The following is a 25725-nucleotide window of genomic DNA, read 5'->3' on the forward strand; positions in this document are numbered from 1 at the left end:
CGTTGCATGAAATACATGGACATTCCTCGCAAACCTCGTGTGATCAGTAAAATCGCTAAGTTTAGAAGGCTTTAATTTTGTGTATCGGAACGTCATTCAGCACGAGAATATCCACCTATATTGCTCCCTCATACTGTACAAATTATTGTTTCGGTTTTTTAATTTTTTAATTTTTATTCTTTTTGTTTTGTACCTTCACTTGATGACAGTTGCCATCACCCTCAAGAATCTGCTGACCTTTGCAAAGATGGGAGTTGTAACTGCTGATCTGAGGTAGTTCTTAGGACAGGCTCGCACAGTTTGTGGTCTTGGACGACTGTAAGCCAGTAAGTAGCTCAAAAAGAGACCAAAATAGACGGCTTCGTATGTCGAAATATGTGCACAATGACCGTAGAGATAATGTCACATTTTACACAAGTTGACTGCACAACATCTTGTAATTGCTATTATCAAGATATAAATTCATTCAGTTAAATTGTTGTACAGAGAAATGCCTCAAAGACCTGAAAGTACTTCAAGAATCAAACCATAATAATCATTTGCGACAGTGGGCTTCTCGTGTTATACTTTTGTTTGGTACTAAAGGGCAAGAAGATATGTTAGAATCTTAGGACCATTGTAAAGCTAGGATGTCTTTCGCAATATCTTAGTGAATTGCAAGTGAGATAAGTTCGCAATTTAAGAATATCTGCCAACACTTCAGGCGATTCCCAGTTGCAAAATCTGCCTTATGACTGAAGAAAAGTCTCCATATGCCTTGATTTCAAATGGGTAATTGGAACGAATTTAAGTTGTTGCCATGACAACTCCGTCCCAGTTGCAAATATCTAAGGATGTTGCCTGTATTCTCTAGCTGTTTATCGACTTATAATTACACTTTCGATATTTGAGAGGGCTTCCATGAAAAACTGTGATTCTAGGAGAATGAAACTTTGTGGAGAAGATACTGCAGAGAATTAACGAATAAACCACTTAAAGCACCACAGTTTAATTTCCACATGAGAGGGAAACATTTGTTGATTGCATACCATCTTTACGACCCAGATTACGAACGTTACTCAATGAGACGACAATCTGCATCCACAACAGCTGTGAAGCCCACTGGAGATACCATTTCACAATTGTTCTCGGCATTTTTCGAACGGTGGTTCAAAAATGGCTCTGAGCACTATGGGACTTAACGTCTGAGGTCATCAGTCCTCTAGAACTTAGAACTACTTAAACCTAACTAACCTAAGGACATCACCCACATCCATGCCCGAGGCAGGATTCGAACCTGCGACCGTAGCGGTGGCGCGGTTCCAGACTGTAGCGCCTAGATCCGCTCGGCCACTCCGACCGGCCTCGAACAGCGAATCATGGAGCGTTCAGATGTTGTGACACGGCTCGTTCACTGTCTGAAGATCGCACATTACACCCTGCATTCTAAACCATGCCAACATTAACTTCTTCAACAATTTGTAGCACAACTGCCCGTCGGCCATTCCCAGGAGCACTTGTCACCAGTTAATTCGTCTTTAGCATCACGTCCTTCTGCCCCAGCCTTTAACACGTCGATACCCGCGAACAGTAGCAGAACTATTGCCGTTGTTTTGATAAAACAGATTTACGAGTAAAGCCCAGACCACTTTATCCGAACCCATGTTGTCTGTCTGCAACTGTAATACACACTGATGTTTAACCCTAGGTCGTCGTTACAGTACCGGCGCCTAACGGCAAGCCATGACACTAAAACTGCTAACAATGTATATACTGCAGAGAACAACCTGAACGTCATTCCCCTAAAGATGGGTACCTGGACGGTAAATATTTTTCTGTCTACACTGGGTCACGTAGTCAAAGCTTAATTAGAACCGCCCCTTATGTGAAAATACAGCTGGTTCAACATGTACTGATGTGCGCCTACCTCGTCATATTTGTGCAGCTAACGCACGATTGTTCTCCGTCAGCGTAAGAAACGTTCCTGAGCCGTGGTGGGACTGGCGCCAGTAGTATCTCTGACATGAGGACGATCGATTTCCTAGTGCAGGAGTTTGTCTGGACGATAGATTTCCTAGTGCAGGAGTTTGTCTTTGGGCTTGGGCCTGCTCGAGATGTAAGGGAGTGCCGATCGCGAGTAGAGCGAGAGGTCACAACGAGAGCGGAACGCGGTGGTGCGCGAGTCGGCGATTGGCTGGCGGACAGGAGCGAAAACGGCGTGCCTGTGGCGGGGCGATGTTTGTCACGTGGTTGTACTGGAGTCGGCGGGAGTTGGCCGCCGCTGTGCATTCTCCGGCGACCTTGTGAGCAGTGCATGTGCCCGCTTCCTTGGAGGGACACGCTGTTATGGTCTCGTGAAGTTATGGTCTGACCCTTTTTCAAAATCGCCCCAGCATCAAGACACCCAGTTACGTACGCTAATTACTAAGAACGCTTAGTTAACTGTGACTGTTATTGCTCTTGGTACAGTAAGACGTTGCAAGACGTATGATGTTATGTTTGTTTGATTTCACTTGAGGCTTTCTTACGAAGTGTGTGCTCTGCTTCCGCATAATATCGATGTATTTGCCGATGTGTGTCATAAAGTTCTAGTGAGTGTCGGTTCTTGAGAGCCAGTTCATTTAACTCTCCTAGTGTTTGTTTACCAAGTACAGTTTTACTGTGGGCAACCGAAGCACTGCGCTTCCCTTTAAATTACAACTCTGGCTTACGGGCGGTGGAATTGGCCTGAGCTCTTGTGTTCCTCTTCGATAGCGTTTACTTGGTTCACATTTTGGTGCCCTACTCGACGTGGGGTAGCAAACGGAGCCACGTCTTTGTTCGAAATATACTTTTCTCAGTCAGTTCCACAGTTAGTGGTTAAACTTCGGCCTTACAAGCTTGGACTTTGCTTCTGTTGTTACATATTTGTCATTGTACAAAGTTGAAACTTTCTATGCACCAAACGTCCATCTTACAAGTCAATGGGCATTTGAATAATTTCGGGTTCACTCTGCAAGATTGCCCAGCTTGTGTTTAATAAATATTTTTTAATTATTCGTGTTAAATTTTAAATTGAAAGGGTCTTAAATAATGTCTTAGCTAGAGTTGTTTGTTAAAGTTATAATTAAAATCCGATCATGGGAGATATTTATTAATTTGTTTATGGTTTTATGTAATGAGAGTTTCTTAAATATTTTGCCTGTTTATGGGAGATGATTTATTAACGTGCATATGATTTTATGTAATATAAGTCTCTTAAATAATCTTGCCCGAGTGGCTCCTGTCAAATTTTATGTGATTGTTTTGGGTAGCTAAGAAACCCATGGAACTGAAATGTTCACTTTATTATGTCAGCCCTTCCACCCCCTTTAGATTTAAAGAATAAATAAACAGGTATTAAGTAACTACGTATCAGTTCCTTTTCTGTCGTTAGCTTTACACGGTTCAGAAGCGTGTCATTGTCAATGCCAGTTTTTACACTGAAATTAGATTCCAGCGATGCGTTTCAAATATTTCTTTTTTGGCCAGATTGTCATATGAAAATTTAAATGGCGTATCAGATATCATGAAATACAACATCAATGCGTAGATATGTAACTATGGTTACGTATAATCGAAATGCTGTTAAGTCAGACCATACACCAGCCATTTTATTTGTTGAGGAGTAGTGAAACTAATTATGTAAGTGACATTTAACAAGAAACAAGAAATTCATTCTATATGAGTTATACTAAAACAAAAAACGAAGGGCAACTCACATAAAAGATAACATCCCAAATGGTGTAAAATTCCAGCGATTGTTCATCCATATTACCTCGATATAATTAATTCGAAATTGTACTTATTTGTTGAAGCAGTACACTGAAAAACATGACAGGTAGTATCCCCGATTCTTCGAGAGCCATTTCGTTGTATCAGAAATTGTGACCAATGTAGTTTTGCGAGTGACAGTAACGTTTGCCCGTAGATATGTAATAAAGGCCATTTTCCTATTGGATTCCTCTTTATACAGAAATTGACGAAGAATAGTGGTAGCAGAGTTTTATTTTCTCCCTTCAACGGTTCGTGTTCCGTGATAGAAAACCATAACTATTATGCTTGGCACTGTGCCATTAACCCCGTTTTCCCACAGAACATTGTTTGCGTTTGCACTAAGCGGAAATCGTGGATGTAAATCGTTGTAGTTAGCCTTCTGACTGAAATTGCCTTCGATTACAGCTGGCTCTTTAAGAGTCAGAGCTGGAACCAGCAGGAGAAACTTGTCGAAAGAGTTCTACACGGCTTGTAATTCCGGCATTTAATTCACTTTAATCAGTTTTTGTTTCAGGAGCTGTAATCCGTTTTTAATAAAGGGGACGGAAGTTTTCGCGCGAACTTCAACTACTTTGCTCTCTTTCCGTTTCATTCTTCCAACATTGGATATCTCTTTTCTTTTCGCCTTCGCAGACGAATCACGACGGGGTCATGAAATAACATTTCACTGTGCAACTTTTCGTGCTGCCCCAGGACACTTTTAGAGTCTTTCTGAAGCAGCGCTGTTAGGCTCTGAATATTCGAGAAAACTGCATCTTACAAATTATCCCCTTTAATTGTTTAAATGGCAGCAGTACGGAAGTATCTTGTACCACTGTTCTGAAAAATAAGAACTGCTAACATTATTGTTAGTACCGAGTGAAGTGGTGCAATGGTTTAGACAATGAACGTACTTGTATATGCGAGAACAATGGGTTCAAACCATGCTCCCGTACTAAAAAATATTTTGCGTCTGACGTAAATTGTTACAGTTTTTATGATCCCAATGGTCTGAGGCAGCTTTCCACACTAGTCTATTTTGTGCAAATCTCTTAATCTCTGCACAATTACCACCATCCACATCCATTCGAATCTGCATTCTGTAGTCAAAATCTGTCTAACAGAAGTCAGTGCCCGATTTCACGCTACACTAAACTTTCTCTCTTTTCTGATTATTATTATGAAAGGAAGATTCATTTCTGAGAAAATATGTAGAGTTTTAACATGTCACAACGAACAACTTTTCTTTGTATCGAATGCTACCGTTTGCACACTACCACGAGGCTGTATAGGTAATGTGCACCAGTGGGAATTCATTTTTCAATTATATTCTAGATAATGAAATACAAAAATACAAAAATTTTAAAAACTTTCTAGGAAACTTTTAAAAATTTTGGGAATTCTTTTATATGTTGTCTCAGTCACTTTCAATATTAAAAAAAATTTTACACTGTGATTACCAGTTTCGGTAGCTTAACTACCGTTGCCACTGATACCCGTTACAAGTTACGTAAAAATTGCTTTTGGCTTGCTTTTGAAATATTTACTGGATATTAATATTACGGTAAAATAAATGCAACTAGCAGTGTACAACACCTCTGTATCGCCCAGAACACTAAACTTTTAAATCTCCATGCAAAATCTGAATTTAAAAAAATTACAATACTAAAGAGTCTATCTTTCAATTGCTTCCAAAAATAGCGTGGTACACTCAATTAATTACCCTTCCTTCTAAATAAATAGTATCTTACTCGTTGGTCATTACTTAATTTATTTTCTTGCCGTTTTGTTCGTTTTAGGCTGAATATAACACGTTTTACCTGAAGATTTAAAATGAGAATGTTATGGACGATGTAATGGCGTTTTACCCTGCTACTTACATTTATAATACTGCTTGTGATATGTTAAATTCCATGCAGATTTCTTAAATGTAAGCCAATAGCAACTCCTACATAACTTGTTCTTCTGGTTTGTCTGTTCTCACGACTGGAGGAAATGGACAGAGAAAGGGGAGAAGAGGAGATAGACAAAGAAAGGAAAGAGGAGGAGATTAACAGGGGGATGAAGAGATGGACGGAGAAAAGAAAGGACGTAGAGAAAAGAGGGTGGAGGAGAGGAACCGCGAGAGGGGGACGGAGGAGACAGGCAGAGAGAGGGGGAGATCGATAGAGAGAGGACGGGAGAGAATAAATGTGAGTGGGAGGAGGAGATGGAATGAGAAGTGGGGAGGAGAACATGGATCGAGATGAAGGAGCATATTGACAGAGTGTGTGTGTGGTTGGGGGGGGGAGGAGCAGCTGATGGACAGAGAGAAGGTAGGGGGAGATGGGCAGATTTAGGGACAAGAGGAGATGGAGAATGGGAGGTGGACAGATAGATAGAGGAGGAGGAGGTGAATTAATAGGAGATTGGAATAAATGCACACCCTTGCAACGCCAGGTACTCAGCTAGTACTGAGAAACAGAACTGTGTGCGTCTCTCTTTTGGTAATTAGGTGTGACTTCCGTATATCAGTTTGGATATTTTTGCTACATTAACAGTGAGTACTAGTTACACTGCAAACAAAATGTGTTTTGACAAGTTGTTATTTTACTGTAATTTTGGATGAAAAATCGATAACTTACTGCTTTAATGTAATCTCCATGGTCCTGAACATAATTAATATTTATAGAAATGAAGTGGAAGGGAATTTGTTAACACACTATTATTTTTCGTATGGCTTTGTTGGTTACGGAGGAACATGAATTTCACGCTGACAGACTTCAGACAGCAAATTACGACGAGGGACATCGTCCAGTATGTATCTGTTTGATTCACTGTGCTAAGACCTACGTTGAAATCTCTCGAATACGCAATTAGTCCTGCACACTGCCAACAAGTAAGTAAGGTGAATCCTCAATCGCTAGTATACTCACAACCAACAAAGTAAATTTTCATCAGAAACATTGGGGGGGGGGGGGGGGGTTATATTAGAAAGTCTGTATTTAAAATGAGAAAAATATAAAGTTGATAGCAGAAAGAATAGAAGTTATATGCCTTTGTATGTTTTTTTAGTAATCCAAAGAATAATATATCAGTGCTAGTGCTCGTTTATAACTAGCTCCATAGCTCTCTGTTTGGTGTCAGGCACTGCACGTTATCAGTCGTGCAGCCTCACTTGCCTTTACTTTAACTGTTGCCGCAGGTAAAAACCTACCCTTTCACTTGCAAATTGTACTCAATAGATATGGTATTACTAAATCTTTGTTGGTAATGCCAATTACTTGGTATCTACATTTCTTCAAAATGGTGCCGGCCGCTATATTGTCTTCGCAGCATCCTAGAATTAGCATTTTTGACGAAATTACCGTCTTAAAATAACGGTTCACCGACTGAAAATGGCCTTATTACCTTGACATCTTGGCATTCAGTTTTCTATTAAACACACCAGCAAAGCAATTGGTAATCAAAAGTATTACGGACGGCAAGTGCTAACAGTTAAAACCAAGCGAGTAGTGTAGTGGGACGCTAAATTGAAGCGTCACCCATCCACCAGTGTCAGCCCAGTTTGCAGGTGAATATAAGTTTAATTTAGTTTCGTTTATGTATTTTTGTAATATTTTTGTAATAGCTGTGAATTATCTAAATTTTTTGTATTTTTGTATGTTTCATGTACGGAGAGGGCGGCGCAACGAACGGAGACAGCATCTTCGCTGCCGCGACCAGAGAGAAAATTGCTGGCCACTATACGTCGCGGGTCGACAGCCAAAGAGCAACAGAAGATCCTGGAACCGAGTTGTTGCGTCGTGCTTCTAAAAATTGAAAATGAATTTTTTGTACTCTTTTTGTATAACAATGACGTCATAGAGAGCTTAATCTTATTGAAAATGTCAGTCCTAGTTTGTCAACGGTCAAGTTCACATCTGTATGTAGGAAGCTAATAAAATAGTGAATACTACTAAAGTTGAAACAGGTGTTCCGAGGATTTATTCATGAAGAATTATGTGAATTGATTAATAATTATTTATTTGACAAGATTATTGAATTTTGACAGTGGTCATCGCAACTTTGAATCTGAAAAGTTTATTCAATGTGTGATTCTGATATCGATTAAATCAAGATAACGTGTGTCAATATAATTTCTGAGGAGAAACAAACGATATCTAAAATCGAGAAAGTTTACGAAAACCAAATGGCCGAAGTGATGTAATTCTTTGCATACGACTCAACTGATGTTTTACAGTTTCGTTCATGAACCATTCTGTGACAATTTAAAAAGAATATAAATCATTTTGAAGTGGGTTGTAATTGACGTAGGCGACGAAGTCTGCACATGGTCATATATCAGAAGAAAGTCATTTATAAACAAACCTATACGTCGTTACACTACACCGTGGCGACCTTATAAACAGGACTTGTGTGCAACTAAGGCATACCGGTACGAAACAAAACATCAAGAGTCCTTCGGAAGTCAACGCGAGGTTTCGTGGAGCCTTCACCAGCCAGCGGCGACTTCGCGGGTGTGGGCATCTGACGGAGCGCAGCCAAGCAGTACGGTCACGCAGTTATTCCACGAGAAGCCGCATCTGGTGGGCAGCATCTGAACGCTGCAAACCCCGACAACCCTTTTTCTCCCTAAACTAACAGGCCCAGTACGTCAGCTGAGGGGCGTTCCTCCGGCTGGTATTAGAGGTGTTGTTGAGGGCTTCGCCTGTGTACGGCGGTGCCGGGCGTGGTTGCAGCCAGTGACGTCTCCGGTGTTCGACTCAGCGTCCTGCCGGTTGCGGAAGCGGGGTCGCAGCATCTCAGCGGCTGCATCGACGGCTGTTACATCTGCAGCCCATAGCAGCACACTGATCATCGAGAACTACAAATAACAATACTAGTGTCCGGTGAGTTTGTTTCAAGTTGGAAGTGGAGTGTTGTACATAGGGAGTGTGCTTTTACAGGATTGTTGATTACAAGTCTGCGTGTGTAACTAGTTAATATCTTACAATAATGTCGGGAAGTGAAATGTCAGACGAAGAGCAATCTATGTCCGATAGGAGCATGAGATCCCTTTTTAGGGCGATCGCTAAATTAAAACAATCTAACGAAGAATCTGCTGCTAGATTAAAACAGGAATTAAAACAGTCTAACGACGAATCTACTGCTAGATTAAAACAGGAATTAAAACAGTCTAACGAAGAATCTACTGCTAGATTAAAAGAGGAACTAAAACAGGAATTAAAACAGTCTAACGAAGAATCTACTGCTAGATTAAAAGAGGAGCTAACGAAATCGACAGGCAGTTTACAGGAACATCTTAATGAAACCAGTCGAGAATTAAGTGATAAAATAGAGTCTTCTAAAGTTGAAATGCAGGAAAAACTAGTAGGACTTAGTAATAAGATTGCGGATAATTGTAAAAGGTTAGAAGAACATATGCAGGAATCGCGTGAGGAAAAAGCTCGCATGCGAAATGATACTACTGACTTAACCGAGAGACTAGATAGTGTCAATATCTTTGTTGTAAATGAAATACAGAAAAATAACGATATGTTACGAGATGAATTTTCTATGCAAACAGAAACTGTTAGTAGAGAATTATTGGAATCTATTAAAGAGGTCTCTACCAAACCTGTAGAGATTTCTTCAATAGATAATGTAGAATTAAAGACATTAACTCATCAAGTAGAAAAAGATCATACCGAACTCGAAAACATGAAATTTTTAATTACTGAAATATGCAGTAACCTTGAGACTGCCAAAGATAATAACATTGACGAAGGTACAGAGCGTTCACATCATGAACACAGTGAAGAATCGATATTAGCTAATCGCGTATCCAATACAGAAATGAGAATACAAGAAATTACTAAACGGTTATCGGAATTAGATAATAATGAAAATATTTCAAGTAGTAGAAGTAATAACGTAATCAGAGACAACAGTCGCATCGTATTTGCTAGCTCGAACGACAATAATATAAATAAAGAAATCACGGCAAGCCAATCCGATGCAACTCCGTCTCTGCAATCTAAACAAAATCCAACTATGTCTCTCACAGAATGTTTGGATGATATAACGACAAATTCAAATGTAGCAAGTCGATTTCCTGTATTCAAACCAGGAGGCGAACTTCACCCTATAATCTTTACAAAAGCTTTTGAAACTTCATTATCTCCTAAATGGAGTAATGAAAAACGGATTCAATTTGTAATAGGACATTTAGAAGCAGAGGCTGCGGAATGGGCAGTACTGCATAGAACTGAATTTAGGGACTGGGATGATTTTGTTAAGCAGTTTAAACAACATTGGTCAAGAGGAAAACAACAACACTTAACTTTAGAGTTGTTAGACCCTCCTCCATATTCTAAACGGTGGAGAGGTTATGGGAATTATTTCGAATGGCATTTAAACCGTGCTAAATTAATTGGAGACCCAATGATTGAAAGTCATCTAATACGAGTCCTAATTAGTGGATTACCGTATTATGTAAAGGAAAGAAAAATGTTATTCTACGAATTATAGGTGAGCCTTTACTAGCTGCTCTACCTTGGCCACCAGTAAATGAGATCCAGCAATGCATCCCAGACGAAAAAATTTGCGAACAGATTGTTAAAAATGCTGAACGGAGAATTAAAAGTTATAATCAACTTGCTATAGAACCCTCATTTCAGGTAGGAGATCTTGTGTTAGTACGATCTCATCCTAAAAGTTCTAAGATCGGTAAGGAATGTAGAAAATTCTTCTTTATCTTTGAAGGTCCATAAGTTGTACATAAGATTGGACATCCCAAAGCGTTACTTCTTATGGAACCTTCATCAGGTGTAATTAAAGGATTATATAGTGTTGATCAAATGAAACCCTTCATTCCTAAATAAGTTAATATTTAGTATAAGTTACATACGGAAGAGCGTTCATAGTTTATTCATGTGAAGTTTTCGTGATAGTTACGTGTTATTTTAAATAAACAACAGGAAGTTTAAACAAGTGTTCTACAATAATCTACCGGTACTTCAAAAAGAGAAAGATAACTAAAAGGGGATTTACATGGAAGAAATTTTGTTATTAGGTCAGTAGGAATTTTGTATATTTTTATATTTACTCGGATAGTAGGAACCAAAGGCGATGGTCAATAATTTTAGGGACCATGGGCGTCCAGAGCTATATGGCTCACGAGAACATAGCAGAGTGCCTTTAATAGAGGTTTGTAATAGTGTTAATATAGAACACACCAAACGGGGCTCTCTCGCTTGTTTCTCCTAAATAAATTGCCATTACCCCACAAGGTGTCCGAAGGTAAAGAAAGCCGTGCCGAGATTCTAAAGAAAGTTTTGCTTGATTTCTTCTTGACCTCAGACATAAATAAGGCATTAGTGAAAAGAATGGAGTATAGTAAATAGTACTACTATTAGTTATTGTGAGAAACTTATTAGTAATATACATTTTTGGAAAGAATAACTCTTGTAAATGAATAAAACTAAAACTAATTTATCACAATTTGAACGCTCTGTCCTAATGTAACAGCGTTAAAGAACGTACTAAATTAGTATTTACTAGCAACTATTAAACGAAAAGGAATAATCTCCATATATTCGATTATGAATTACCATAATAGCACAGTTAAGAGTAAATGACAAATAGTCACAACAATATCGTAGTAAAAGGATTAAATCTGTCTAAGAGCAAGGACTCTAGATTACGTAAAATGTGAGGAAAATGTATTAACAGTTAAATATGGTATATAGAAAAGGTCTTATTTTCGGTTAAAACCTGACAAACTGAGCTTGTGGGTGGGGTATGTAGTGGGAAGCGAAATTGAAGCGTAACCCATCCACCAGTGTCAGCCCAGTTTGCAGGTGAATATAAGTTTAATTTAGTTTTGTTTATGTATTTTTGTAATATTTTTGTAATAGCTGTGAATTATCTAAATTTTTTGTATTTTTGTATGTTTCATGTACGGAGAAAGCGGCGCAACGAACGGAGACAGCATCTTCGCTGCCGCGACCAGAGAGAAAATTGCTGGCCACTATACGTCGCGGGTCGACAGCCAAAGAGCAACAGAAGATCCTGGAACCGAGCTGTTGCGTCGTGCTTCAAAAAATTGAAAATGAATTTTTTGTACTCTTTTTGTGTAAGTGGTTCTTGGTGTGGGTTCCTGTAGTCATGTCCTAGTTCATGAACCACGGGCAACGTATGAGTGGCCAAGTAAGTGGTCCCGACAGTCGGGATACCAGTTACTTTGGAATAAGGCTGGGCATCTCGGACATATTCTGAGTCGTGGTCACCTTTGTGCTCATACGGCAAAGACTACCAAATCCACCGGTTAGTCCCTTAGCCGTTAGGGGTAAAACCCAATGGGACTCAGGGCAAGTAAGGCTAGCAACCTGCTTCCCAGGTACTTTAAATATGATGCTGGCAACAATCAGAGCAAAATGCCTCGGACCTTTGGAGGTGACGGAGTCCCACCTCTAACTGACAAACCAGGGACTCCTAAGATACGACTTGGCAAACAAATGGTAATGAGATGGGGAGCTATTAATATCAATGGAGGCTACTCTGGGAAGAAGGTAGAGCTGGCAGAGGCTGCAAGTAAGATGGGGCTGGACGTTTTAGCTGTTAGTGACATTCGGGTAAGGGGTGAGAAAGAAGAGGAAGTGGGAGAATACAAGGTCTACCTGTCAGGAGTCAAAGCAAGAATAGCACAATGGGGTGTAGGGCTTTACATCAGGAAAGAAATGGAACCCAGCGTAGTTGCAATAAGGTATGTAAACGAACGACTGATGTGGATAGATTTGACAGTGTCTAGCAAGAAAATTAGGATTGTGTCAGTATATTCGCATTGTGAAGGGACAGATCAAGATAAGATGGATAGTTTTCATGAGGCACTCAGTGATGTAGTTGTTAGAGTAAAGGACAAGGACAGTGTTCTGCTCATGGGTGATTTTAACGCCAGGATTGGAAATCGAACAGAAGGGTATGAAAAGGTTATGGGTAAATTTGGAGAGGATATGGAGGCCAACAGGAACGGGAAACAACTCTTGGATTTCTGTGCCAGTATGGGCTTAGTAATCACAAACTCCTTTTTTAAACATAAGAACATTCACCGGTATACTTGGGAAGGCAGGGGAACCAGATCTGTCATTGACTATATAATAACAGATCAGGAATTCAGGAAGGCTGTGGAGGGACACTCGTGTATTCAGGGGATTCTTTGATGACACTGATCATTATTTAATCTGCAGTGAATTTGGGATTGTGAGGCCGAAAGTGCAGGAGGTCAGGTCCATATGTAGGAGGATAAGAGTGGAGAAACTTCAGGATAAGGAAATCAGGCACAAGTACATAACAGCGATCTCAGAAAGGTACCAGTTAGTTGAATGTAGTCAATTATAGTCATTAGAAAAGGAATGGACAAGGTACAGGGACACAGTACTAGAAGTGGCTAAAGAATGTCTTGGAACAGTAGTGTGTAAAAGTAGGATGAAGCAAACAGCTTGGTGGAATGATACAGTCAAGGCAGCCTGCAAAAGGAAAAAGAAGGCGTATCAAAAATGGCTACATACCAGAACCCAGGTAGACAGAGAAAGTTATGTTGAAGAAAGAAACAAAGCCAAACAGATAATTGCAGCATCCAAGAAGAAATCGTGGGAAGACTTTGGAAACAGGTTGGAGACTATGGGTCAAGCTGCTGGAAAACCATTCTGTAGTGTAATTAGCAGTCTTCGAAAGGGAGGTAAGAAGGAAATGACAAGTATTTTGGACGGGTCAGGAAAACTGCTGGTGAATCCTGTGGATGCCTTGGGCAGATGGAGGGAATATTTTGAAGAGTTGCTCAATGTAGGTGAAAATGCGATCAGTAATGTTTCAGATTTCGAGGTAGAATGGGATAGGAATGATGATGGAAATAGGATCACATTTGAGGAAGTGGAAAAAATGGTCAATAGATTGCAGTGCAATAAAGCGGCTGGGGTGGATGAAATTAAGTCGGAACTCATCAAATACAGTGGAATGTCAGGTCTTAAATGGCTACACAGGATAATTGAGATGGCCTGGGAGTCGGGACAGGTTCCATCAGACTGGTCAAAAGCAGTAATCACACCAATCTTTAAACATGAAAACAGAAAAGATTGTAACAACTACAGAGGTATCTCTTTAATCAGCGTTGTGGGTAAAATCTTCTCAGGTATTGGTGAAAGGAAAGTGCGAGTATTGGTTGAGGACCAATTGGATGAAAATCAGTGTGGGTTTAGGCCTCTTAGAGGTTGTCAGGACCAGATCTTCAGCCTACGGCAAATAATGAAGAAGTGTTATGAGTGGAACAGGGAATTGTATCTATGCTTTATAGATCTAGAAAAGGCATATGACCGGGTTCCTGGGAGGAAGTTATTGTCTGTTCTACAAGATTATGGAATAGGAGGCAAACTTTTGCAAGCAATTAAAGGTCTTTACATGGATAGTCAGGCAGCAGTTAGAGTTGACGGTAAATTGAGTTCATGGTTCAGAGTAGTTTCAGGGGTAAGACAAGGCTGCAACCTGTCTCCACTGTTGTTCATATTATTTATGGATCATATGTTGAAAACAATAGACTGGCTGGGTGAGATTAAGATATGTGAACACACAATAAGCAGTCTTGCATATGCGGATGACTTAGTTGTGATGGCAGATTCGATTGAAAGTTTGCAAAGTAATATTTCAGAGCTAGATCAGAAATGTAAGGACTATGGTATGAAGATTAGCATCTCCAAAACGAAAGTAATGTCAGTGGGAAAGAAATATAAACGGATTCAGTGCCAAATAGGAGGAACAAAGTTAGAACAGGTGGACGGTTTCAAGTACTTAGGATGCATATTCTCACAGGATGGCAACATAGTGAAAGAACTGGAAGCAAGGTGTAGCAAAGCTAATGCAGTGAGCGCTCACTACGATCTACTCTCTTGTGCAAGAAGGAACTCAGTACCAAGACTAAGTTATCTGTGCACCGTTCAATCTTTCGACCAACTTTGTTGTATGGGAGCGAAAGCTGGGTGGATTCAGGTTACCTTATCAACAAGGTTGAGGTTACGGATATGAAAGTAGCTAGGATGATTGCAGGTACTAGTAGATGGGAACAATGGCAGGAGGGTGTCCACAATAAGGAAATCAAAGAAAAATTGGGAATGAACTCTATAGATGTAGCAGTCAGGGCGAACAGGCTTAGATGGTGGGGTCATGTTACACGCATGGGAGAAGCAAGGTTACCCAAGAGACTCATGGATTCAGCAGTAGAGGGTAGGAGGAGTCGGGGCAGACCGAGGAGAAGGTACCTGGATTCGGTTAAGAATGATTTTGAAGTAATAGGTTTAACATCAGAAGAGGCACCAATGTTAGCACTGAATAGGGGATCATGGAGGAACTGTATAAGGGGGGCTATGCTCCAGACTGAACGCTGAAAGGCATAATCAGTCTTAAATGATGATGATGATGATGATGATGGCTTTTTGTATAATCTTGACGTCATAGAGAGCTTAATCTTATTGAAAATGTCAGTCCTAGTTTGTCAACGGTCAAGTTCACATCTGTATGTAGGAAGCTAATAAAATAGTGGATACTACTAAACTAGAAACAGGTGTTCTGAGGATTTATTCATGAAGAATTATGTGAATTGATTAATAATATATTTGACAAGATTATTGAATTTTGACAGTGGTCATCGCAACTTTGAATCTGAAAAGTTTATTCAATGTGTGATTCTGATGTCGATTAAATCAAGATAACGTGTGTCAATATAATTTCTGAGGAGAAACAAACGATATCTAAAATCGAGAAAGTTTACGAAAACCAAATGGCCGAAGTGATGTAATTCTTTGCATAAGACTCAACTGATGTTTTACAGTTTCGTTCAAGAACCATTCTGTGACAATTTAAAAAGAATATAAATCATTTTGAAGTGGGTTGTAACTGACGTAGGTGACGAAGTCTGCACATGGTCATATATCAAAAGAAAGTCATTTATAAACAAACCTATACGTCGTTGCACTACAGTAGTTGAAAAAGAAAAAAAGCAGATGAATATAAAAGTTGTGAAGTTCGTTGAACGAAGTGAAAGAGTTTTTTAAACGGCAGTTAACACACGTTTAAATCAAATGAATCATCGATTTTTCACACCGACACCATTCAAGATTTAGGATTGCTCAATGGATAGTGCAGAGATGTACGCAGAGATTAACTTGTGAATATAAAATGATTCGTTCTTCATTACTACGATCTAGCGTGAAAAATGCTCCATAGAAAGTAGCTAACTAGCAGGCAGAGAGAGAGGAAATCAACTGACGAAATCTTTTGTTGCATTCAGCGTAATTAAAAAAATTAAATAAATAAATAAAATGAAACGACCTTCCAGTGAATATAAAGTATCGTGTCTGGACATGCTCATGTAATGTAGGGCTACCCTCTCGTTATCACTAGAGTTAGACCCCCTCCCCCCCCCCCCCCAATATAATACGAAGAGGGGAATATTGTTCCGCCAGTAAAGCAGCAGCAACGAACAAATGGTTAACTTAGAAGAAGTCCGAAAGTAGACAAGTCATCGGATGTCACCTGTGTACCAGATCCATCAGGGACGTTACTATCCTAAATCTGTCCAAGGCAGCTGTTGGTGATATAGTTGTGAAGTGGAAACCCGAAGGAAGGTCGTATGTACTGAGTGACAGGCACCGTCGAGCACTGCGGTAGCTATTAGTAGAAAATTGCATGAAATCAGCGGAAGAGATCATTCGTGTGTTGCACTGTGCTACCAGCTTTCCAGCCAGCACAGTGACTTTGCGCACGGAGTTAAAAATAATCAGGTACAATAGTCCAGCAGCTCGTTGCAAACTACTCATTTCTGTAGTCAGTTCTCAGTGACTCTTGAAGAGATGTAAAGAATGACGCCATTGGACACTGGATGACTGGAAACGAGTAATTACGAGTGATGAACCACGTTATGCCCTGTGCAAGTCCGATGGAAGAGTTTGGGTTTAACGAAACCTGGGGAACATTACCTGTGTTCACGTGTAGTGCTAACAGTGATATACACAGGACGTGTTGTTATGGTATAGGTTCTCTTGTGGTTATTGTGTGATTAGCTTATTGCGCTTAAGGATACGCTAAGTGCGGAAGGATACGATGATATTTTATAACGTTCCGTACTGTGTACAGTAGAGGAAGATTTGGGACACGATGACTGTAGTATGACAATGCACCGTGTCAGAAAACAGCATCTTTGACCCCGGTGGTTTGTGGACAATAACATTCCAGAATGGACTAGCCGGCCAAGAGTCCCGAATGAACCCTATGGAACACCTCTGGCGTGCGTTAGAACGTCGACATCAGTCCGGACCTCAGCGTCCTACATCGCTATCGCCTCTGGTTTTGACTCTTGAGGAAGTATGGGCTGAAATTCCTCTCCAGACATTTGTCTGTGTACACACAGAGATCGTGTCGTTCTAAACGTAAAAGGTAGACATCCATAATAATTGTCTGGATACTTTTGATCAGGTAGTGTACATGCTCGTAATCCCGTCTCCGGCCATCCTGATTTAGGTTTTCCGTGATTTCCCTAAATCGTTTCCGGCAAATGCCGGGATGGTTCCTTTCAAAGGGCACGGCCGATTTCCTTCCCAATCCTTCCCTAACCCGAGCTTGCGCTCCGTCTCTAATGACCTCGTTGTCGACGGGACGTTAAACACTAACCACCACCACCACATGCTCGTAGATCAGGCTAGAAAACGTGCAAGAGCCACATGTGTGTTCATCGTTGAAAGCATAATGCATGGAAAGGTCTCGAAGAGATTTTTGTCTAGCAGTGGATGCTGCTTGTTGTGACGATTAGGATGACGATGATGTTCTAATAAGTTTTAATCTTACAAAATAGGGACAGTAGATAATACTTTCTTCAAACATTAGCAGTCAAGACTAAATATAACGGCTGAGTTTTGTTTAGTATCACATACAAAATTTTATTTTATCTCCGCCTTTCTCAATGGGGTAATTACACTCCTCTCCAAAAAAGTAGGAACCACTGATTTAGCTAAATCACTGTATGCCTAAATCGTCAGCACAGCATTCGAAGCCATTCGTGGTATTACAGGTGCATAAACCAGTGCGCCAAATCCCTCAGGCTGATGAGTAAAGGTTTTCCCAGAGCTGCCAGAGGCGCCCCAGTAGCAGCCTTTCCGCCCGACTCGCTGCCTTTGTTCGCAGCTTTGCTGCCGGCGTTGTCGCGCCCCTGCATCCCCCCCTGCGGACTCACCTGCAGCACGTAGTGCACGTTCTCCTCGGAGAGCGCGTTGCCCGCTATGTCCAGCTCCCTGAGGGACTGCGTCAGCGGCACGAACGACGCGGGCTCCAGACGGTCCAGCTTGTTCCAGCCCAAGTCGAGGCTCCTGGAACACGCAGTACACAATATGCCGAGGACCTAATGGTGATTGCTGTGAGCTGCTGCTTAGCAGTGGCCCATGCCAGTACTGATTTCACAGAAAAAGTTCGTGACCACAACTGACGAAATCTCAGGAATCTGCAATAAATCATAGATTTTTTTGAAAGAATACACCACCATCAGACAGTATATTTTTGTATATTTCTTTGTCTTAAGTGTAGTTTTGGCCTTTCGCGCCATTATCGAGTACAATGTTCTTAGACCATTAACGTCATTTTGCTGTGTACTGTGGCGGATGACAATACACACTTCACATTTGCTTAACATAATATGAATGGTCAAATTAACGTCTTGTAGGGATGCAGCACATTATCGTACAAGCACATGATGCCTGGAGAAGTCAACCCAAAGCGGATAAAAACAAGACTCAAGAATATCGTCTTTCCGAGACACAGTGCGCTTATTCGATAATGTGCTGCATTCCTACAAGACGTTAATTTAACCATTTATATCATGTTAAGCAAATGCGTTGAAGTGTGCATTATTATCCTGCACAGTCTACAGCAATATGACGTTAATGGTCTAACACCATTGTACTCGATAATAGCGTAAAAGCCGAAATTTAGATTGTACACAGGAAATACACAAAAATTTACAGTCAGATGGCGGTGTATCCTTTCAAAAAATACTGCATGATTGGGACTAAGCACCATCGAAACAAAAATCTTAGATAATTTATAGCCTCTCAAAGGGCAACATGAAGGATTATTGCAACAGTAATATTTACATCTGCTGTCTGAGCTCTGCAGCCTCGGTAATTTTAAAGTACTTAGTTTCCACGTGTCTGCTATTCTTCAAAATAAATACTTTATTAAGTCAGCTAGTGACGAACCAAGCAAGAGGATATAAAAAGAAGATTTTCACAGTAAAGACGATACCCCTGGCCAAAATAGGTCCACCAGTATCAACCAATGTCCTTAATTTGAACAGGAAATATCTGTTAATGTTCATCTGGAGGAGAGCATTGTATGGCAGCGAATCATGGACAGTGGGAAAACGGGAACAGCACATCACCGAAGCATTTGATATGTGGTGCCATAGAATGAAGTTGAAAATTTGAGGGACTGATCAGGTAAGGGATGAGACGTTTTCTTGAAAATGGGCGAAGGAACGAACGCTGACAAAAGAAAGCGATTAGAATACAAATGTTTATTTAAATTGCATCCGCAAACGAAAAACTTCATGTTGAATAAAAACAACACTGCATCTGTATGGTTACTTTACTTCAAAAGCACTACCGGTTTCGTAAGGGTAGATACATAATCAGGTGATAATTACAACACGATGCTGTTGCACATTTAATATTAAACTTTTCCTTAGATTCCTAGAATTTCATTACATTTTAAAAATAAAGTTGTGCCCCACTATAAACAAATGTAGAAGGGGGGGGGGGGCATGTTCCAGTGAATCAGACACGTGGTGTACGAAGCAGCGCCGCGACTCAGTGGAATGCAACATGATTTATAGAATGCAGTAAAATTCTAAGAATCGGGAGAAAAGTTTCACATCAAAAGTACTCCACGAAACCAGTCGTGATTTTGAAATAATGTAACCATACAGCTGAAGCAGTGCTTTTATTCAAAATAAGTGATTTGAGTTACAATTATCTGTGATAGGTAGAACAGTCGCTATGGTGTATTAATTTGTTCATGGTTTGTGATGTTACCACCCCTGGTAGTGTATAGAAGGGCCGTGAACAGCATCATACGTTTCCTGATGACTGTAAAGGACACAGAGATGTCGCAGCGTTGTGAGTACCTGACAAAGTATGAAAGGGGTTTTAATATTGGTCCCCATTTGGACGGCTGGTCAAATCAAGCAGTTCTCAGATTTGTGGGGCATTAGGATGTCACAGTGAATGGATGTTGGACTGCGTGGAAAGATGAGGGCATGCGTTCTCTTCGTCAAGGTTCCAGTGGAGCATATCCGAACACCGCTAGGGAAGATAGCTGTATTGTCCACTAAGTACTTCGTAAACCATTCACATCTATGCCTGCCATCCGAGAACAAATAATGGACTTACTGCATCATTCTGTGTTCTCCCGCAACATTGGTCGGAGTCTAGCAACAGCTGGACTAGAGGATTACCGTCCTAGGTGTAAGCTGCTGCGTACGCCTCAACATAAACGGCTGAGTTTGGACTGGAGATTGTCCACACATGTCATATGTGTCTATGAACGGTATGCATGATTATGAGGTACTTATGTGGTCAGCAAAATCCCCAGATCACTTCCCAGTGGAACACGTATGGAACCATCTCCAAGGTGAGTTCCGTCCCAATGCCTGCATCCAGGATATTAGAAATAACAGGCGTGGTCCAGGTGGGCGAGACAACAGCTTTGAGATTCCCTTCCCAACCGAATCAGCAGTTACATGCAGGTTATATGGGGTACAACGGCATCCTGATAAGCGGCCTCACCCTGCACAGATCATTGAAATACGTATCAGTTTTGCAATAAGCGGAATAATGTGACATACCATCTTAACTCGTGAAGTTTCGTTTCGTTTTGCCTTGGTCTTCTGGGTGCTTCACTTTTTTTGGCCAATGTAACTGAGGTCTTTGTGTAAAAGTGCTGCTGTGAGAGGAAGGGGTTAGAGCAGGAGAGGAACTCATTAAAGGGCGCATCAGAGAAGTCAGTAGGCCGATGATACAACAATAAACCTAGTCTCGAGTGCTGTTCATTCAAAAGGGACCATTAGATGTGAATAGATGATCCTTGTATGGTGTAAGAAACAGCACTGGCGTGCCACGCACGTTTAGGCAGAGCGTTTGGACACTAATCCATACACTACACATACCTACAACTGTTTGCAGCTCCATCATGGATATGTATTTTACAATAATAGTTGGGTGGAAATGATGTCGTTCTTTTAACAAAAGCTGTGTCATTTAAAATATAAGGTTGCTTTTCGGCAGGGTACCGCATAAAAATATACATTAAGCCTATCACACACACATTTCACTAAAGGGTATATTTCGTTTTAATGTGTGGAGTTTTGTTGATGGTCGATTAATACAAAGAAATTACGTTCAGCTGCTCTGCATCGCTTTGTAGAACTTGTCAGAAAGACCCCTTAACATTTACTAAAGAGACTATCTCAAAATCGGTAATGTGAATACATGAAAATGGAATAAAACAGCATCCTAACGGTGTCTGCGTGATTATTGTTCATTGTCGTTTGAAATTATATCAGACGTGTTAAGTTACAGAATTCGTTGGCGACAACAAAGTTTTCAAATTACTCGAAGACTTCGATAAATCTGAGATAAGAACAAAAATCAATAAAATCCTTCTGGTTGCTCTGGAGCTACATATAATTAAATAACACAACAGGTATAAGAAAACGACGGTGTAAGTGCAATTTCAGCATCGATTGCTACTGTTTTACCATTGCCAACACGAACGTGGCGACTTAGTGGCTTTACAAGTAGCCGCATAAGCACCCCGTGATGTTACCTGTGTGGAGCTGGGAAGGGTGTAGATCCACTAGAACGTGTGTAGATCCATTAGAACGCAGTGCGGTCACGGTAGGAGGGATTTCGTGCTGTGGTACTGACCTGAGGGTGGAGAGCCCATGGAACGCCTGAGCCGTGACCTTGGCGAGGCGGTTGCGTGCGAGCGACAGGTGTTCGAGGTCGTGCTGCTGCTGGAAGCTGTTCTCGAGCACGACCGGCAGCTGGTTGCCGTCGAGCAGCAGCGTGCGCAGGCGCCGCAGGTCGCTGAACTCGTCGGCCGCCACGTACTTGAACTCGTTGTCGCCCAGGTCGAGCAGCGTCAGGTCGGGCAGCAGGCGGTACACCATGGTGTTCATGTTGGACAGCGCGCAGCCGCGGCAGCGCAGCACGCGCAGCCTCTGCACAGCGCGGGAACACCGTCAGACACGCCTCACGTCTACGACTACTTACCTCTGCAGGTTGTAAGCGATGAACGCGTACAACGTCCACAGTGGTGTGGGGAACGACGAAACGGACAATTTGACAGGCCTATTAGACACGTGGTCTATCAAGCTGGGAAACAACCTCAAATACCATGCGCTAATAGCAGCGAGAGAGAGCTTGTTTGGAATATTTTTCGAATTACACTGCCGGAAAAAAATGTGTACATCTGGAATGATGATGTCGATTTCGAGCCGATGACGAATATGCCACCTGGGGTTAGAAGATGCACTGATAATAGCACAAAAGTTGTCCATCAACAGGTGCTGTATTTTCATAGCTACTAGAGCACAAATGGGTTTACTCTTTAACAGGGCATGCTCACAGCCAGAAGGCTCAGTGTGGTGCAAACGTGTGAAACAAGCAGGCAGCCGTACCATCAAGACACACTCGTGCTTCCTATGGCCAAATGAGCGAGTTTGGAAGGTGTCAAATTGTAGCCTTCCGAGTAGCAGAATGGTCCTTTCGGAGAGCTGCCATACGAGTTGGACGTGCGTCGTCAGTTGTACAACGATGCTGCTATCAGTGGTCACGTGAACATTCTCACACCAGTGGACGAGTTTCAGGACATCCACGCAGCACAGACGACCGTCTGGATCGTCGTGTTGTAAGGGCAGCAGTGGCAGATCTTACAGCTATCACAGCATAGATAAGGGGGATTATGAGCCCAGACGCGTCAACACCAACTGATGCGAACCGGTTACAAGCAGAGGGACTGTGGGCACGCACAGCTGTAGCCCATCTCCCACTCACGCCACAGTATCTACGTTCAAGGCTGGTGCTGTCAGAGGATTACTTGGAAGATGGAACGCAAGTGATGGTCGACGTAGACCCAGTCAGTACTGTCTCACAGAATGTATTCGTCCGAGACACTGTCCCCATGCCTGGCATTATGGTCTGTTGTGTGATAAGTTACAACTCTTTCACCTTTTGAGTTTCTAGAGAAGACGCTAACCAGCGCTTGTTCCTACAGGATAACCCTCACCCATACACTCCTCATGAAATTCATGGTGCTCTGCAAGACGTGCAGCAACTTCTCAGTCCAGCACGATCTCTCGACTTATCTGCAATCGAGCAAGTGTGGGATATGATGGCTTGTGAAGTGACTCTCGCGAATCGTCAACCAAGAAGTCGATCCGCCGTTTCATGACGTATCCCAGGGCAGTATTCTCCATCTGTACGATCGCCTGCATGCCAGAATCTGCGCCTGCATTGATTCTACACCCCGTATTAATATGGGTGCTTCAGAATGGGTACTCAGAACCGCTCTTACTCCTGATCGGTTAATCTGCTCAGTTTATGTATTTCATGTATTCATAAAACTCGAGTGAACTGCAAACGTCTAAAACGATGTACAAATATTTTTTCCGGCAGTGTGTTTACAATGTGGAAATAAGTGAAAATTATTTGAGATACAACAATGTTCTGTTGCGTAAGACAAAATATTTTAGCAAAATTAAGAACTTTAAGTACATCTGAAAAAAATATGACCATTTTGTTAAAATGATAAACTCTTTCACAGCGAATAGTAATTAGCAAATAATCATTAAGTGTAGATTACTTCTTTTTGGAACCTTTTTTCAATGGACATTAAGCGTGAATTTTATATAGTTGCACTACGTCACTCAAATCTTAAAGACCACGTGATTTGTAGGGTGTAGGACCACCTTTGGAATGCAATTCCACCTCGATTCTGCCTGGCACGGGTCTAATAAATCTATGGTGGGTTTCCGGAGGTACGTAGCACCATATGTCTGCTCACACGTCAGACAGTTCACATAAATATGGAGCGGTGGTTCTTAGCCGTGGAGTTCGCACCCGACATTGTCCCAGACGTCTTCCATCGGGTTCAGATCACGCACATTCGTAGGCCAACACAGAGACATCAGCTTTCCATATTGCTCCTCAAAACATCGTAACAAAAATCTGGCCCTGCAACATAGACAGTTATCCTGTTGGAAAATGCCGCCGCTGTGGGTAATAAATCAGGCATGGAGGGATGCAGATGATCCACAATAATGTGTACAAAATCAGCAGCTTTCACAAGTTGCATGAAAGATCAAGTGAATGTCCTCCATAGTATAATAGTGCCCTCATTGACCTGCGTCCAAGGAGTGGTGCAAGTTTCTAGCAGCTGTTCACTTGGATGATGGCTTATTCGGACACATCGACATTGTGTAACAAGAATCGCGATTCATCCGAACAGGCTATACGTTTCCATTAATCACGTTTCCATTAATCCACGGACAAATCGGTATGATCTCTTGATCCCTATCAGCTCACACGTTTCTATTGTCCACGGTTCTATCTTGATAGTTCTATACCCATTGTTTTCGTAAATGAAGATGTCACTGAGCCACCATTTGAGTTTGTAGGAGCTGCCTGCTGCCGAGCGCGATGTCTAACATTTGCACTGAACGGTGTACTCCGAAAAATTTGTGCCGGCACCAGTACACTGTCGTCAGATCTCTTAAAAATCGTCATCTACCTTAATTTACAGAGCAGGAAAGCCTTCAACTGTTGTATGTTGCAAGTATGAACACAATTCATTGAGTATAAAAATTCACACAGAGGGTTAAATCGAGTACATGCAGGGTGAATTGACACTAAGGACATACAGTCAGTTGAATCAAGTCCATGAAAGTCTAGGATCGTAGCCTGTTGTCGCCGTAATATAACATACCGGTGTGCGACTGTTTCCATTAGCGCGATCTCAGTAGAAGTGATCGACGTGGTCTGAGAAGCTTCGTTAAACACAGCCAGCGATCACAGGGTCCCATCACGTGTCGTGACGTGTGGCCCAGGTGCGTGGTATATGCTGATGACGCCACTTGCGGTCAACTCGCTTCGGTTGCGACGCCGTCTCGTGTCAGGGACATGAACGATACTCAAGCTGCGACAGCTACTATAATTTCGGACCGTTGCAGGAGTCTGTCACAGCCTTGACTTCCAAGCTCTGTGATGAGATGTCACGCGCAAAACCTTATCGCCTAATCATTGCTTCACAGTCCTTCAGTCACTTTCCATAAGTGATCACAACAGAAGTACGCTCACAGTCGACCAACTTCGCTGTTACCGATTTGCTTGTTCCCGGACGCCGGACCATAACAATCTGTTCATCGTCGAAGTCGTTTATATCTGTGCAGCCTAGTGATTGTCAAAATGCGACCCGCTGGTCACATGTTGCCCGAATCAAGTTTTCGTGCGGCCGCACTTACTGGCATTACAATGATCGTCATTACAATGGTTCCTCATTGGTCGCTGCTGCTCTTATTTACAACGTCACGCGTCCAACGCCCACAGGTGGCATTCAGTCGCGCAGTTGGAAAAGTCGTGTTCTAGGTCATCAGCGTATCTAGTACAGTTCTGTAATCTCTCGTTCTGTGTCCTACTCAGTGGCGAACACCTGCTTAGCTTTCATTTGTTTCATTTCTAACTATCCTCAGCACCTATGACATATGTGTCGGTGCATTTGACTCTGACAAAATCTCCGATCCAACGTCATTGGCTATCGATGCATGACAATAGATTTTACCCTTTACATTACAGTTTCAGATGGTTATTTCTTGTCTCCTCTCCTGAAAGTGAAAAATACGTTACGTAGAAAATTTTA

The 25725-nt window shown here is 41.6% G+C and overlaps 1 protein-coding gene across 1 annotated transcript in view; it reads right to left on the reverse strand.

Annotated features, from left to right (window-relative positions):
* Positions 1-25725, reverse strand: part of LOC126157176 (leucine-rich repeat-containing protein 15-like) — a 994052-nt gene that overhangs the window by 16558 nt on the left and 951769 nt on the right. Inside the window, exons 7-8 of the mRNA XM_049916358.1 lie at positions 21735-22030; positions 17990-18122 (exon numbers count right to left, since the gene is read on the reverse strand). Of these exons, the coding sequence (XP_049772315.1) occupies positions 17990-18122; positions 21735-22030 (429 nt within the window). The remainder of the gene's footprint in view (positions 1-17989; positions 18123-21734; positions 22031-25725) is intronic.

This window comes from Schistocerca cancellata, chromosome 2, assembly GCF_023864275.1.
Source record: "Schistocerca cancellata isolate TAMUIC-IGC-003103 chromosome 2, iqSchCanc2.1, whole genome shotgun sequence".
NCBI lineage: Eukaryota > Metazoa > Arthropoda > Insecta > Orthoptera > Acrididae > Schistocerca > Schistocerca cancellata.